This window comes from Schistocerca americana, chromosome X (assembly GCF_021461395.2).
Source record: "Schistocerca americana isolate TAMUIC-IGC-003095 chromosome X, iqSchAmer2.1, whole genome shotgun sequence".
Taxonomy (NCBI): Eukaryota; Metazoa; Arthropoda; class Insecta; order Orthoptera; family Acrididae; genus Schistocerca; species Schistocerca americana.
In genome coordinates, this window is record NC_060130.1 from 184,142,851 (window position 1) to 184,160,549 (window position 17,699).

Genomic DNA, 17,699 nt, shown 5'->3' on the forward strand with positions numbered 1-17,699 from the left:
TCGTTTTTGTGTGTTTTCTTGCCGTAACAAAAGGGACGCTCAGATGAGGCCAATGCAAGTGCTGAACACAGAGGGCTGGGACTGCAGTTTCGCAGGTTGCTGGATTGAAGGGCTGTTTTGGGTGGTTTGGGTAGAAGGAGAAAAAAGTGGAAAGTGGGAGAGGTCTCAATCAGAGGTTCCATTTATCTTGTGATGGTCATGGCTTAATGTTTCTGGACCTGCATTATGGGGTGTACAGCTGTAGGACTCCCCTAGGCAGGTCAGGGGTGCACTAAATAAAGGAAGCCACTACTCGGGTAGCAGTGTACTTGTGGAGTGTGCATGGTTTTTTTAGGCTTGGCTGGAGTTTGAAGTCCTCTTATAGACGCTTTCTGGTCGATACAGAGAGATAAATATCAGACTGTGTACAAAGTAGACACAATTCAACTGTCAAAATGTTAACAATAAATTATCAAAGTATTTGTAACAAACTTCCTGAACACACTGCTCTCCAGGACAGTTGTCACTCTCAAACTGCTCTTGGAACCAAGGCCTGGCTGAAACCAAAAGCAGAAAGCTCCAAAATTACTTGGCAAGGCATGGAATGTATATCGGAAAGACAGAGTAGACGCCATAGGAGGGAGTGAGTCAATCGAGGTTGAAATAGAGTCTGACTGTCAAGTTAAATGGACACAACTTGCAGGCCTAGGTGAAATAAAGTTAAATATCAGATTTTTTTAACAGCCACCAGATTCCACTGTACCAATTATATAATCATTCAAGCAAAGTCTATGCTTAGTAGTGCAGAAATACCCAGGTCTTTCAGTCTTTGTTGGAGGCGACTTAAATTTACCGAGTATAGACTGGGACATCTATGGATTCAGTGTAGGTGGTACGGACATTCAGTCCTTCGAACATTTTTTCCGGAACAGCTACTTTGACAACCCACACACAATGGAAATATTTTAGACCCTGTAGCGCGTCTTCTCTAAAGTGTCAGTATGGAAACAGGGATTAGTGATCACAGTATCATAGCGGCAATGGTTACTAAAGTTAATAAAGCCATCAAGAAAGCCAACACAGTATTTCTGCTAGGAAAAGCAGATAAGCAGTTCTTGGCATCCCACTTAGACTACGATAGACATTATTTAATTCCAATATGCTGTCATATTATGGTAAATCACTCTCTGCAGACACATGTTGCAAATAAGTGGATTAAGGATGGAAAGAGCCCTCTGTGCTTTAATAGACAGATTTGGGAAATGCTGAGCAAGCAGAAAAAGAACGTGCAAATGTTGACAGGGAAAAGTTAGTAGAAATATGTACATCCAAGAGATTAGTATGCAAAGCATACAACTTCCACTGTCATAGCTTATTGAAAGATCTTCCCAAGAAAATTCTGGTCGTATCACTAAACAGGTCAAAGGCTTCTATCCAGTCACTCGTCGAGCAGTGTGGGGTGGCAGCAGAAGACAGCAAAAAGAAAGCTTAAGTTTTAAATTTAATGTTTAAGAAATAATTAATGCACGAGGTACAAACAAACCATCATTTGATTATGCACAGCCATACACATGCAGGACAAAAATAGACATCTGTGCTGTAGCAAAGCAGCTGAAAACAAATAAGTTGCCAAGTCCAGATGGAATTCCAATCTGGTTTTACAAAGATTGCTCTGCGGCACTGGCCCCTTACATTTATCACAAATCTCTCAGCCAGTGCGAATTCCCAAGTGCTTGGAATAAAGCACATGACTCCTGTGCGCAAGAAGGGTAAAATAATGGACCCGCATAAGTACAGACCAATATCCTTAATATCTGTCTGTTGCATAATTCTTGAACACATTCTGAGTTCAAATGCAATAAATTTCCTTGCGACAGAAAAGCTTCTGTCCACAAATTAGCATGGATTTAGAAAGCTTACCCTTTTCTCACAGGATATCCAACAACCCATGGATGGAGAGCAAAAGGCAGATTCCATATTCCTAGATTTCTGGTAAGTATTTGACACAGTGCCCCACTGCAGACTGTTGGTGAAGGTCCAAGCATATGGTTTAGGTTCTCAGACATGTGAGAGACTAAGACTTTTTAAGTAACAGAATGCAGGGGTCCCCAGGGAAGTAAGATAGGACCATTATTGTTCTCTATATACACAAATGATCTGACAGACTCTGTGAACAGCAATTTATGGCTGTTTGCTGATGACGCTGTGGTATATTGGAAGCTGTCGCTGTTGAGTGAATATGAATATATAAGAGGACTTAGACAGAACTTCTAGTTAGTGTGATGAATAACATCTTGATCTAAGTGTAGAAAAATGTAAGTTAATGTGGAAGAGCAGGAAAAACAATCCCGTAACATTCTAATACAGCATTAGTAGGGTGCCACCTGGCACATTCCCGTACCCATTCTTGAGTTTGGCATCCCCACTAGGTCAAATTAAAGGAAGACATAGAAGCAATTCAGAGGCATGATGCTAGACTAGAGAAAAGTAGGTTTGATCAGCAGGCAAGTGGTATGCTGATGCTTCGTTAACTCAAATGGCTATCACTGGAGAGAAAGCGAGATTTTTGAAGAACACTACTGCAGAAATTTAGAGAACCAACATTTGAGGCTGACTGCAGAACAATTCTACTGCTGCCAACATACTCTTTGCGTAAGAACTACAAAGATAAGGTGCAAGAAATTAGTACTCGCATGGAGATATATACACAGTCTTTTTTCCCCTTACTGTATTTGCGAGTGGAACAGAAAAGGAAATGAATATTAGTAGTACGTGGCACCCTCCACCATGCACCATATAGTGGCTTGTGGAGTATGTATATGTATGTATGTAGAAGTAGGGGTAAACGCCAGCTCAGAGAGAGAGGCAACAGGTGTATGGGATAGGAATGCCGGAAAGAGAAGCAGAACATGCATGAACACTGTGTGCTGCATATTGGTTCTGTTTCTACAACCCCACTATTTTAGTACCTTTGTTACAGGAACAAAAAAATAAAATGGTTACCACCACTGGTGTTAGTGGTATAGCTACAACATTTACCACCTCCAGCATTACAGTACTAGCTTTGAAATACTTGCAATCAGTAACAATTAACGTCCATTATAAAAGAGACTTGCGGTGGGGAATTATACAAACTATATGTGGTTGTCTAGAAATAATTTGTTCCATTCCAACCCATTTTATACCTGTGTATAACATGCCCCCTTATTACTGTAGGGAATACAAGTGTTGTGACCTGATTTTTTAAATGGGAAACCAGTCATGTTTAACACATATTTACCTACTTTAAGGTTCTTGGGTGCAAAGAACATAATCTGGCCTGAGGGTGCATTGAAATATTCCAGATGGACAACTGGAATCATTGCAGTCACTTCTGGTAAGCTCTAGTTTGTCCCTGTAAATCTTATGCACCATTTGGCAAACAAATTTATAAATAAAAACCACAGGTCCTAATCTTTGCCCCAGATATGTGCATCCCCTACTGGAAAAGCAAAACCTGGCTAATTTTCATTGCGATAAATAAATAAAAAAGTTATAATAAACAGATTTTTACAACTTTCCTTAGAGTTTGTAACACTAGGCCTGCATTCACACAGTATTTTAAAAACAGAGTAAGATCTTTGTTTGCAATAAGGATCCTGCTATTTATAGATACTGGTGGTACTCGACTTCTTGCTGTTTATAGATACTGGTGGTGCTGCACTTCTGGTGACTGTCACTTTGCATCACTGGCTGTACCCTTAGAAGCGAGATTGTGGCTCAGGTGGCACACTGCCACATTCTGTTGGAGATTACGGAACTCCTCTTCTGGTCGCAAGGCATGTATGTCAACTGGACAAATTCTCAGAAGTGGGGATCTGGCTCAGGTGGCACAGTGCAGGAAAAACAAGCCACCACCAGCTCGAGCACACATGCAGGTCACAACTAGTTCAACTGAACAATTATCAAATACTAAAACATGCATCCATTTCAAATTCATACTGCTCACTGAGGAGTCAAACTGGTTTCTTGAATTTCGTAATATAAGACTTCAGTTTTCCAAAACATTTAACTGTCTGAAATTTTGAACTCTGCACAAAATCTAAGTTTTTCTTCAATGTTATGGACACTGTACCCTTCCTTTCATTGCATACATTTGAAATGATGAGTACAATTTTAAGCAGTGCATGAAGTATGTCTTACACTGATCTGTTCAATTATTATTTATTGGTAATAATGACTGGCATTCTTCTCAATGTTTTTGTTTTGGAAAGTAATTGCACTTATATGGTGGCACCTGTGTGTGTGTGTGTGTGTGTGTGTGTGTGTGTGTGTGTGTGTGTGTTTGTTTCTCTGAAAAATGCTTTGGCCAAAAGCTCACTGTGAGTGTGTAACAGTCTTTTCACTGAACATGTGTGCAGCTCAATGTGTCATCTTTACAGTGAGTAGCAATCTATGCTTTTCATAATTATAGATATAAGAAAATTTATTTTGCTGCACATAGTAGGATTACAAAATAACAGTAAACAAATGATGAATAATGTTTACACATATTCTTTATTAAATAACAAATCAATACATGCAAACACTCACATAGTGCTCACTTTCCAAATGACAAACATGGAACATTGTCTGATGACACTCATTGTTCTTTGTAAAGATATTCTTATTCACACATACACAGTATCTAAATCGAGATAATGCAGAACATCCATCACGAAACAAACCAAAACAAAATTTCTGAGTAGTACCCAAAAATTTCATCCACTGCATATTTTTCAAATATATAGTGACTTCTTTTAAAGCTGAAGCCAGGATACCACAAATACAAATTTCAGTGCATGTGATCGATATTCACGACAATGGCAGACACCTGATACCACTACTTTCACACAATATTTTAAAAGTATTTTTGGTAACTATTAACATTTAACAGAAGTATTTAATGACTGCAAATGTGTGGCAGGAAGCCATAGCACAAAAAATGGTTTTTTGCAAATGCATATTAAATCTCACATTAAAAAACACAAAATAATATTAAATTACCCAAAAAATTATATAATGTAATAGCACCTGATGTCAAGCAATCAGAAACTTCTGAAATTTTGCCTTAAACATGTGGAAAAAACTCTGAAGAAGTGACCAGCTACTACAGTGACACTTGTTGGACAAAGGAGAGACAGTTGAGAATGAATTATGTTCATGTAGGAATGGCAATATAAAGATGTGAAGATTCTCTGGGTAACACAGAGTCTTCAGGTTAAATGTTACAGAGTTGCATTTCAGATTTGAATATTATGCATAAGGATTGGTAGTGGAAAAAGAAATGAATTATTTGCATACTGACACACAGTTACTACACAGTGACACATCGACTTAAGTTGCAAACAACCTGCACACTGACGCAGTCAATAAAGCAAGATGATTTTATTACATTATGACCCCTATTGATGTATTCATTGGCCACTATTTGGTACAGTACTTCCATACTTATGAATACAAGCACAAACAGTCATAATTCAAGTTCACGAGAGATTCACAACACCCATGAAATATTGGGACGAGTGCAACAAAGGAGCGGAAAGGGTTAAGATCAACGAGCAGCAACACCCTGTCTCCACTTCATTCATACAACCATAGCTCTTTATAATTATGTCTGACTGTTTTTACACATTTTCATGTATGTATTTCTCACTGAGTTCACAAATAAAGTCACAAATGAACAAAACACTGATTCACTATCACAGAGTCATGTAGTCACAGGATATGAGCCAATAAAAAGTACGAGTCTTCATTTTTAATGTTCCCACTGTTGAAGAAAGGGAGACTCCCTATGCAACTTTTTGCACACGTCTACTCCCATTTTGACGGGAGCTTAATTCAACTAATGTTCCATATATCTGATATTTGTTTTTCAAAGTTACCACAGGATGCCTTCGGACAGCACCTGAAATAAACAGTGCAAAGCCATTCTTCAATTGATCACACCCTAACTTCTCATGACATTTAGCATTTACTTTTTTTATTCAGGTTTCTCCTAGGCACCCACACCAAATGCCTGAAGTAACAGTGGAAATGTTTTTGACAGAAATTCATAATTCCATCACCTTTTTTGTTTCACAATGTCAAAGGAGGAAAATTTATTTGACCTATAGTTTTTCATCTTCTATTTTACACATATTAGCTCCTCCATTTTCAAGTATAATTTTATTTTTCCTCTCCATTACAGTCACATTTTCTGACATTAATTTACAGTATTTAGTTTAAATTTAGCTGTTTTTTCCACTGTACTTTTATGTAAGTGTTATAAAAGAATAACCTGCTACTAGAGTTCGGTATTTTTGTGCTGTGAGGCACTTTCATCAAATCTATTTTACTCATACAAAATGTTATATACAGCTACCAAATAGATCAATCCTCAATCATTGTTAAATTTTGTTTACATCTATTTCACAGTAAATTTCATCTTTAGCTGTCACTTAGCTTCCAATGAGTGTGGTATAATGATCTCCAGATTTGGCTAATTTACAATATGCAAAACAAACAACATTTATTTATCTAAAATAAACATTAAATAAACGTAACTGGCTCCAAAGTCTCTCAAAGTTAGGACACAAATTCCATATTTGCTTTAGACCAAAGCTCTTGTCAAGGTCAGCTGGTACACTACTGTACATGTGTGATACACATAGCAAGACCCTTTACTTCTTTAGTATAACTATTGTGATAGAACTGGGTGTTGGACAATATATCACAGCAGAGTGTGAGGTTATAGAGGAAACTTATTAAAGACAAAACAGGGATTAAGAAGTCAAGTAGGGGGGAGTGCAAAGCATGTGGAACTTTTTCTATTCCTCTGTGGTGAGAGTTTTCAAAAAATATACCCAATTTCCAGAATGAATCTTTCATTCTGCAAAGAAGTTTATGCTGTTATGGAATTGCCTGACAATGTTGTAACAGTAGTATTTTTAGTAAACTTTCGAGTATTTGATAATGTAGGTGAACAATAATACTCTTTCAGGTCAACAGTTCTGTCAAAAGCGCGATTTTACGCACATTGGGTGCATTTTTTCTCCATGTTTCAGATCTGATAGCAATGCCTGACAGATATACTGTTTTTGAATATTTTCCTACGACCATTATAGGAACTACTGGTGATTTTAGTACCAGCATCGTTATTTCTTTAAGTAAACATACAAATTTTGCAAGTCAGTCATACATGAAACACAAAGGAAATAGCTTAATGACCAAGAGCTGTGGCCTTCTGTTTGGTATTTGCAACATACTGGAAATACCTAATCTGTCCTACTGCATCTGGTATCTTACAGAATCTGTGTGCCATTTGCAATGATATATGTATTCAAATTTTATAGTCTTCACTCATTAAATGATTCACTCATTAAAGAAAGGGTGTTAGACAGAACCAAGTGGCCTCCACTTTTTACAATAAGTTTTTTTGTTACAGAGAGATGGTGACCACACGTTTTGATGGTCATCATTTCAGTCCAATGATCTCCCAACCTACAAATAAGGGTACAGTTTTGACAAAAGTGCAAGCACATACTAACAAGTAAACAACTGAAACTGTAACTATGCAACAAGAAAATTGTTAGTTTCACGAGTTTAAAAAAACATAAGCCTGTTTACTATTGAACATGCAGAAAGTCAGATGTAACTACAATCAGGTTAAATGTGACTGTTGTTCACAATGAAGTAGACGAGCCCCAACAAATAGTGTATTTACTGTAACCCACTACCCTGAAAACTGTACCCTCTCTTTAATTATTGCCATAGATTTCACTGATATTGTTTTCTATACACTATTTCAGTCACACACAGCATATCTGTCAGTACTGACAAATAAAATATTTACACCTGGGCCTAGAAAGACCCTATTTCTTCTCATTTATTTTTTCCCAAAACTTTCATTTATATAAATTCTCCCATCAGAAAGATAGACAGTGATTATAATTAAAGTTAAACTTTCAAAACACTGTAGAAATAACACCACTGGTCAGAATGACATTAAATTGCAATGGAATATTATCAGAGAAGGTGGAAACGTATAGCAGAAGAAAAAAAATAGTGTGAAAATTGATCAACAGATGGCACTGTATGTCAGGATATGTAAATGAAAACACCTGTCATGCGCATCACCCATTGAAGTTGATATAAACTCTCAAGGTACATGGCTTTTCCTCCTTTTGCGTCTGCGACATTTACCATGACTGTCTCAATGCAGGATCGCGCTCTGCTTGTAAAGCTGTATTACAAGAATGATGACTGTGCATACATCGCTCTGCAGAAGTTCTGGCCACTGAAGAATTTGAAAAAAGGCATTGGCCGATGACTGCCATGGGTCTGGAGAAAATGATTAAGAAATTCGGAAAGACAGGTTCCTTTGGTGCATAACCTGGTAGAGGGAGGAAACGAATTGATTCAACATCAGTGGCCACAGCAATGCAGGGGGAGACGAGTGGTGGTACGCAAACGTGTAGTGCACAGAGAATTGCCCGAACACTGGACACAACCGTGAGCATGGTGTGTAAAATCCTGCAAAACATCCTTCTTTGCTACCCATTCAAAATTACCCATCACTACGCACTTCCTGTTGACCTGCCAGCAAGAGACCTCTGCTTTAGAATTTCTTGCTCACATGGAAGTGGACAATGATTAGCTGTGGAAGATTTTATGGACAGATGAAGCCCCACTTCCATCTGACAGGATATGTCAATACACAGAATTGCTGAATATGGGCAATGGAAAATCCATACGCAAATCAACCAGTACCACTTCATCCTGAAAAGGTCACTGTGTGATGCGGGTTTACAGCATCATTTATCATAGGGCCATATTTTCTCGAAGAGACAGGTTCTTCCGATCCTTTTACCTGTACTGTCACTGGTAAATGCTACGAGTGTCTTTTGTGCAACCACATCATTCCAGTTCCCCAACAGTGTGGATGTGCGGGTGGGATCATTTTTATGCATGATCCAACTATGCAGCTGCTGAAGCGCCATTTCGGAAATGCTAGAATTATCAACCGCTATTTCCCTACAGCCAGGCCGTCCCGATCACCTGACCTTAATCCACGTGACTTCTGGCTGTGGGGCTATACGAAAGATGTTGTGTTCAGTGTTCTGATTGCAAACTTAGTTGCACTGAAGGCATGCATTGTGCAACACATTCTGAACATCTCACTGGAAACGCTTTGATCAGTTGTGCAGCACGCTATTTCTTGATTTCAACTTGTTGCAGGAAACAGTGGACAGCATACTGAACATGTTTTGCGCCAGTCACACGGAAATTAATAATCTGATTTGGTTTTGATTCATGCTTGCTTTTGGGCTCAGGACAATTAAAAACAGATTTTTTCCATCCAATGTGATACGACCTTGCTGTGGTGGATGGGCTTACGTAACTAACAGTATTACACCTGTGCACCCATGCACACTGAGTACTATAGTTTGTTTAATGTCAAAAGTACACCTTAGGCATCGTTGCATGATTCATTTATCATTTGTAGTCGACCACTATTAAATTGTCATGCTTACAGCGCCATCTATTGCTACATTTTGTAACTATTTATCTTTCTTCTGCCATACGCTTTCCCCCTCCTCCAGTAAAATTCCATTGCAATTTAACGTCATTCTGACCAGTGGTGTTATTTCTCCAGCGGTTTGAAAGTTCAACTTTAATTATAATCACCCCGTACTTTTGAGTGACAACTGTGGCTAATTGCGTTAAACTTTGCAAGAACCTGGATTACTTTTTCAGTGCGACCCTTAGTCTGGTACATCTATTACTATTTTTGATACTGAAATGAAAACAAATTAGGCTCAAAAATAAATGTGAGTGGTGAAGAAACGAGAGTGTTGTGAGACGTGTGGCGGTTTTGTGAGCTATGGGAAAATTTATTTGCATTTTTAAAATGCACACACGTGTAAGTCACATCCGTGAGGTATTTCGCCTTCCACTGTTTGGTTTACAGAAGACAATTGTGATTTGGAAAATTGAAAAGCATTCACTGAAAATTTCCTGAGAAAAATCATCGTTTACAATAGCTTAGATCTGTATCAAGACTTAGATAACCTCTGAAGCCTTTAGCAATTACTTTTTACAGTCAGTTTGCTCTCTCATATTTTACATTACCACCAATAAATTGATACTCTGAGACCAACAAGACAACAATAAAATATACCTGCTAAGAATTAACTAATCTTGTACTGTTCACAAAACTGAAATGTACAATTTTTTCAGCTATTTCATAATTACATCTTTTGGATCAGCACTGATAGGTCAGTGCGTAAAATTTCCAAGGAAAAAAATTACTTTACAACATGCATTATGTTTAACTGCACCTGACTGTTAGTAAAATTGTTGGTAAAAATTATTCTGGAAGCAGCTTTCCATTTCCTCTGCGGCAGCTAAACAACTTTTTGCATATTGTAACTTACATAATAGTCTCATTTCCTATCTGATTAGCACTTGTTGACATGTTAGAACAGTGCAACTTGTTTGCTAGTGAGTGATCTCATGCAATGGATAAGCAGTTCTTCCAAGAAGTGATAACAACTTACGAGGTACATTTGAGAGTTGTCAATGATAAACATGAAAGGCACTTGGATTTGAAACCATCTGGTGAAAATACAGTTCTGCAACAAAATGCTGCCATGTGCTTTTGTATCTGCATGAGTCCCACTTTTACAAATGTGCCACTAACAAAAAGTGCTTGATAACACAAACCATACTTCTGAGTTGCTCGACACACCTTTCTTAGGAATCCGGATGAAGAAACTTCCTCTTCTGTTGAAATTCCTCCACTTTGCAGACAAATACTTCAATGGCATCAAACTATTCGAAACACAAACAATTATGAAGTATATAATATTAAATACAGATCATTTCATATGCTACAATAAGTTCATGATCATTGCTGTGGCTCTGAAACAGACACCTTGAATGAAGCTAATCTATTCCTTTGAAGAGTAGAAGATACGGAATGAAATTTCATCAGCTATGGTAGTCAGTATTTTGAGAAGGAAATAACATGCCAAATTCTCAAGGAACATTCACACAATTTTCTTGGAAATGGTTACTGCATTTAACTTGACAAGTGATACACTAGTCCAAAATTTGTCAACAAATAATATGCTGGTTTTGTCGGCACAATGCAGTTGCATACATTAGAGTTCCCTAATTTCAGAAAAACTGAAGAAGGGAGAATAAATAACAGCATGCAGATACAAGGTCGACTTTGAAACTGAATGACAAAGTATATCCCAGATCAGATTGATACTATCAGACTTTTATCACCATTTATTGTAGGTTGTGTGTTTCAACACATACCTCCTGTATAAAAGAACATAGTCAAAAAATATCAGAAAATAAAGACCAATTAATTTCACCAAAAAGTTGCCTATGTCCTCTAATCTACAAGACACATCCACTTGACAAACACGGTGTAGACCGAAAGTGACACATCTTACAGGCAAATATTTTCCAGACTTTTACAAACACAATACATAAAAGACGAACAGGAGGGGTCAAGTATGCAAATAAAGTGCCTGTTTGGTACCTGAAATGTAGAGTTTGTGTGCAACACAAACATTTAAATTTTTTCACACATAGTATCATCTGTAATTATGTCAAAATAAAACATTTTTCTTGAATTCACCATAACATTGGTTTGTAGATTAAAACCTATATAGAAAGTTTTTTGCGCATGCGGGAGGTACTTCATGAGACGACACCGTTCTCCACTGAGGGAAAATATAAACTTGGTTATATTTTTTCACACAAAATATTCTTTTATGGGATAAGGAACCATACTGGCATTTGCCTGAAGTGATTTTGGTACACCGATGAAAACTTAAATCACAATCAATAGACAGAGAGTTGCTCCTCGCCACTTTTATAGTGGAGTTTCGGAATGTGCTCTTAACAGTTTTGAAACAGCAAGACCTAAAATGAATAGTTTGAATAAACTGAAACTTCAACAATTTACAGGAAAACATATTGTCAATAAGTGATTACAACTGCAGAGAGACAGCTAGTAGCATCCTCTCTCGTGAAGCCAGAAAGGTCTGTGTTATAACAAGCTCTATTACTGACAAGCCACTGAACAATGTGGAAATGTGAAAGCAACATTAATGTCAAAGGATACAATACAAGCAGGTGAGTTCAAATGATATAGGATTATATGTCTATGGGAAGTAACATGACACACTGATTCGTACACGATGTGCTGCCATGTCAGGGATGCAAACACAGATCCAGTAGAGAGCTGAAGTGCAGTGAAAAGATGGGACTGGATCACACAGTGTGATATGACTGTCACTTCATCTGAACAGCCATCATAAATGGAACAGTTTTGCCCAGAGGTTGATCAAGTCTCGAGTACTGCAATGAGTACAAATCTCTCAGAGAGAGTTCAGCACTGTTTGCTGTAATCTGGACTGCTGACACACTTACCACTGTGTGTCCAAAACAGCAAATACCTCAAGACACATGAGTTCAAGAAGGTTGTCGGTGTGCTCATTAGCAAACAGCAAGCAGGTGTGTGTGTGCTTGCCAGTCACAATATATAACATAGCCAAACCAAAATCAGTAGTACTGCATTTAATGCACTATGCCCATTTTATTGACATTTCTTAATAATAAGTAACTTAAGACATCTACCGAGGATGGCACAGTTGTGCAGAAATGTTAGTATTAAATCAACAACAGAAGAGTGATAGAGTGCGAAATAGACTGTGTTTCATTGGTAGAGAAATCACCCCTCAGCACTTATTTGGCAATAATAGGAACCAAATAAACTGCACAACTCCCAGTACCAGACACAAGGACTGCTGTGAAACACAAGCACTTAGCAATTTTCTGCAATAGCCATTCGAAAACAAACTATGAAATACATACCATTACATTTTCTTTCATGCCATGTATATGAATGTGTTAATATCGTCTTCATCTCTTCTCATATATTTGTGTTCTATAAGCCATTCTATTTGCTCTTTGATCATCTTCTTGCTGGGTAGAAACATATTCTTCAAGATATCTACAAGTTCTGTTTGAAGTTGGACATTTGTAATTCGTTTACGCATTTTCAGAATTTTGATAACAGCCTCCTAGAATCAGAGTAATAATAGTTAACACTCAACAACTAAATGTGACTAGAAGGAGCAAAAACAAATAAGCCAGGGAATGTGATTACCATGCTGGCTTTGACTAACACTATTCAATAACAATGATTAGCACAAGCTTCAGAAGTGAATAATTCACCACAGATGGAAAACAATATGATAATCAATCAATTAATTAAACAATGGGAAATTTGAGATGGAATAATGACAATACTATGAAAAGTATAGAAAGCTGCTACCATATAGCAGAGATGCTGAGTCACAGATAGGCACAACAAAAAGACTGTCAAACAAGAAAGCTTTCGGCCAAAAAGCCTTCATCAGAATTAGACAACAACAACACCCCCCCCCCCCCCCCACACACACACACCCCTCACGTTGACAGTCTTTCTGTTGTGCCTACCTGTGAATCAGCATCTCTGCTATGTGGTGAGTAGTAATCTGTCCTTTTCATAATCAATTAATTACCATTTCTCAATATTCCCAACAATTCATTCCCAGTCCTCTACAAGAGTAGGATCAAAAGTTGTAACTGAAAATATGTCTAGCTTGCAATGCACAACATAGAGAACAATGAAATCATCATAGAAGCTTGTATAGCAACAGTTTCTTTGAATACTGGTATCATGGTTCAATGTGTTGATCAAATTTCTACTGGAACAATAGCTACATGATGCTCAGCATTTTATTTTCCTCTTCCTAGACTTCATTATCCATGATCTCGCATAAAATAAAGAAAATTCAAAATCAACTTTTCAGTTATAACTAAACCTTTCTGAGACCATTAGTGATGAATGAGATCAGATATTAGACAACACTTCCAACAAAGTCTGGCTGCTACGTGACATGTACATTGGAGGGTTGAGATTCCAAGAAATAATGAGTCACTGAGACTGTTAGTTCTGCTTATTTGTAATATATTTTTTGTGTTTGCTTTAATATCAGCCAAGTATCTCTTAAGTAATGCTTCAAATTCATTCAGCTTCTAATTTTGTTGTTGTTGTTGTTGTTGTTGTTGTTGTTACAATACTGTTATAACCTTTAATCACCAATAACTGCGTGGATGTTCAAACACTCTCACTTAGAAACAATAGCTGGTTTCATGATAACAACTCAGTATCCCTTATTTGACTGCCGTGCCGTGACATGCGGCCGGCGCCATTCGTAGCTAGGTGGCACTCCTGCGCTCAGCCGAGTTGCGGAGCGCCTCTATCGCCATTTGCGCATACTGTCGTGGCGGCACTGTTAAATGTTGTGGCACTGTCACAACACTTTTCCCCCCCTTGAAAAAAAAAAAACACTCACTTCCGTGGAGACATGGACAGTGCGGAGACATCCATGGCCGTGGAAAAATCACTACAGAATTTTTTCATCTGGCTTTTGAAAGTGCAGACAAGGCGCTCGACCTCCCCATTCGATTGCGGATGGAAGGGTGGTGCTGTAACATGATGAATCCCTTGTCCAGTACAAAAATCACGGAAGGCCTGCGAAGAGAACTGAGGGCCATTGTCCGTGACGATCGTGGATGGAAGACCTTCTAGTGCAAAGATTTTGGACAAAGCCAGCGTCATCGCCGCCGTGGTGGGCGACGGACATCGAACAACAAATGGAAACTTCAAGAAGACGTCAATCAACAGTAGCCAATAAGTACCGAGGAAGGGCTGGCAAAGTCAGCGTGCACCCGTTCCCATGGCTGCGCCAGATCAGGCCATGGAGAGGGCATTGTACGAGGTGCAGCCAGTTGTTGAGCACACTGACCACACACAGCAACCATGTGGGCGATGTCCGAATCAATACCGGGCCAATAAATGTGCCTGCGGACCAGGGACTTAGTCCGAGAAATACCCCAATTGCCTTCATGCAACAGCTTGAGAACATCTTTGCGAAGAGAGGCTGGCACCACGACCCGTGGAGATGTGCCATTCATGGCCAGAAGAACAACACCATCACGAACAGACAGATGAAGGCGCAAGGCATGGTAGTTGCGAAGGGGATCCGATGCCCGGCCTTGGGTCCTCTCCGGCCAACCCCGTTGAACAAAACCGATCACCTGACGCAGGACCGGGTCCCGCGCAGTAGCCGACGCGACCTGTGAACATGTAAGTGGAAAACCCTCAACCGCACGACGTTCTTCCTCATCAATGTGGAAACAGTAGTTCATCACGATCGAAAATCGGGTCGGGGCCCATCAGCAATCACGACAATGCGTCAGCGTTTGCGTGCTGGGCCGTGGGGCGATAGTGAATCTCATAGTGAAAACGAGACAAGTATAAGGCCCAACGTTGCAGGCGGTGAGCTGCCTTATCCGGAAGCGACGCCGATGGGCTGAACAGAGAGACCAGCGGCTTGTGGTCGGTGATGAGGTGAAACTTAGAACAAAACAAAAAAACGCTGAACTTTTTTAGAGCATAAATGATAGCGAGCACCTCCTTTTCGATTTGAGAGTAACGTCGTTGCGCATCGTTGAGGGTCTTGGAAGCATAGGCGATGGGTCGTTCCGACTCATCCTCATACCGATGGGCGAGAACAGCCCCTGTGACGCGTCAGTCACCAGAACCAAGTGCTGACCCAGACGGAATGTGGCAAGACAAGGCGCCGACTGCAAATGAGCCTTCAGGCGGACAAAAGCCTGCTCACACTAGTCGGACCAACAGAAAGGGACTTTTTTGCGTAACAGCTGATGCAGAGGATGAGCTACCGCCGCCGTGGATGGAATGAATTTGTGATAATAAGCAATCTTGCCTAGAAACGCCTGAAGTTCTTTGACCGTAGACGGCCGGGGTAGAGCGTTAATGGCCGCAACGTGCTGACGTAGAGGACGTATACCCTCACGGGACAAGTGGAAACCAAGATACACAATGGAGGGTTGGAAGAACTGTGACTTGTCCAAATTGCACCTCAACCCAGCCGAATGCAAAACCCGAAACAGTGAACACAAATTGCGAAGGTGCTCCTCAGTGGAGGCCCCCGTGACAACAATGTCATCCAGATAGTTTATGCAGCCGGGAACGGAAGTCGTGAGCTGTTCCAAACACCGCTGAAAAATGGCTGGCACGCTAGCGACGCCAAATGGTAACCGCTGGTACTGATACAACCCACAAGGAGTGTTGATGACGAGAAATTCCTTGGAAGAAGCATCCAACGGCAACTGATGGTACGCCTCCGGTAAGTCAAGTTTGGAAAAGAACTGGCCCCCAGGACGGGGAAGAGGATAAGTGTCAATGAGGCTCTGAGTGTTGACAGTGGCTTTAAAATCACCACACAATCGCAGACTCCCGTTTGGTTTAGAAACCAACACGATTGGCGATGCCCATTCGCTGGAGGTAACAGGAAGGAGAATCCCTGAAGCTGTTAACCTGTCTATCTCAGCCTTGACAGGTGCACGCAACGCCACCGGAATAGGGCGTGCCCGGAAAAAACTTAGGGCGAGCTGTAGGTTTAAGAGTAATGTGGGCTTCAAAATCCTTGGCACAACTTAGACCAGCAGAGAACACGGACGAAAATTCAGAACACAATCCATCCAGCTGTTGATACGGAATATCCTCAGATATGAGGTGCACATCATCATCAATGGAGGACCCGAACAACTGGAAAGCATCATAACCAAACAGGTTTTCAGTGCCCGCATGATCCACCACATAAAACGTGAGGGGCCTAACAACAGACTTGTAGGCAGTGGAAGCATCAAACTGGCCAATGATAGGAATTTTCTGTTTATTATAAGTTCTCAGATTTCGCATAACTGGAGACTAGGGAGGGGAGCCCAACTCCAAATACGTGTGAGAATTAATGCGAGTTACTGCAGAGCCAGTGTCCACTTGCATGCGAATGTCTTTAGATTAGAGCGCGCACGGAGGCTTTCAGACAGTCGTTCTTCCCGCGAACCATACGTGACTGGAACAGGAAAGGGAGGTAATGACAGTGGCACGTAACGTGCCCTCCGCCACACACCGTTGGGTGGCTTGCGGAGTATAAATGTAGATGTAGATGTAGAACACGAACAGTAACAAACAACTTATTTGTTTGCGAAAGCATACAGTTAACATCCATGTCCGATGCCTCGTCCTCGTCGACAGGAACTTTAGGGGACTGACACACAGAAGCAATGTGGCCTTTTTTCCTACATGAATTACACGTGACCCAACGTTTTGGACACGCGGCCCTGTCATGCTGTATGAAACAACGTGGACAAGAAGGAAGTGCGGAACGAACCTGCTCCTGTGGTTGCTGTTTTCGCTGCAAGTGTTGTGGCCCAACGCGACGTCGTTTACGCGAGCGAACCACCGCCACATCTTCGTTCTCCTGTGAAACAGGCAAATTGTCCGTATCGAAAGTTGACTGTACAGCGCCTACATCACACCATGCGTCTATTTGCGCGCCAGCATTGTGAGACACTTCAAAGGATTGAGCGATGCTTAGAACTTCCAACAACGACGGGTTTGGCAGATGTACGGCATGTTGCCGAACTTCTTTATCAGGAGCAAGCCGTAGAATAGCATCCCTAACCATTGAATCAGCATAAGACTCGTGATGAGTGTCAGTGACAAACTGACATTTCCTACTCAGACCGTGTAGTTCCGCCGCCCAAGCCCGGTAAGA

At 40.2% G+C, this 17,699-nt stretch overlaps 1 protein-coding gene across 3 annotated transcripts in view; it reads right to left on the reverse strand.

The window, feature by feature from the left end:
• Positions 1–4,496: 4,496 nt before the first annotated feature.
• LOC124554764 (cullin-5) overlaps positions 4,497–17,699 on the reverse strand; it is a 243,311-nt gene continuing 230,108 nt past the window's right edge. For 2 of the 3 annotated variants that reach the window (XM_047128412.1, XM_047128411.1), the window contains exons 16-17: positions 12,877–13,085; positions 4,497–5,905 (exon numbers count right to left, since the gene is read on the reverse strand). In XM_047128412.1, the coding sequence (XP_046984368.1) occupies positions 12,891–13,085 (195 nt within the window). In that variant the 3' untranslated portion in view covers positions 4,497–5,905; positions 12,877–12,890. Of the gene's footprint in view, positions 5,906–12,876; positions 13,086–17,699 lie in introns of those variants that run through there. The other variant, XM_047128413.1, reaches the window with a different exon arrangement.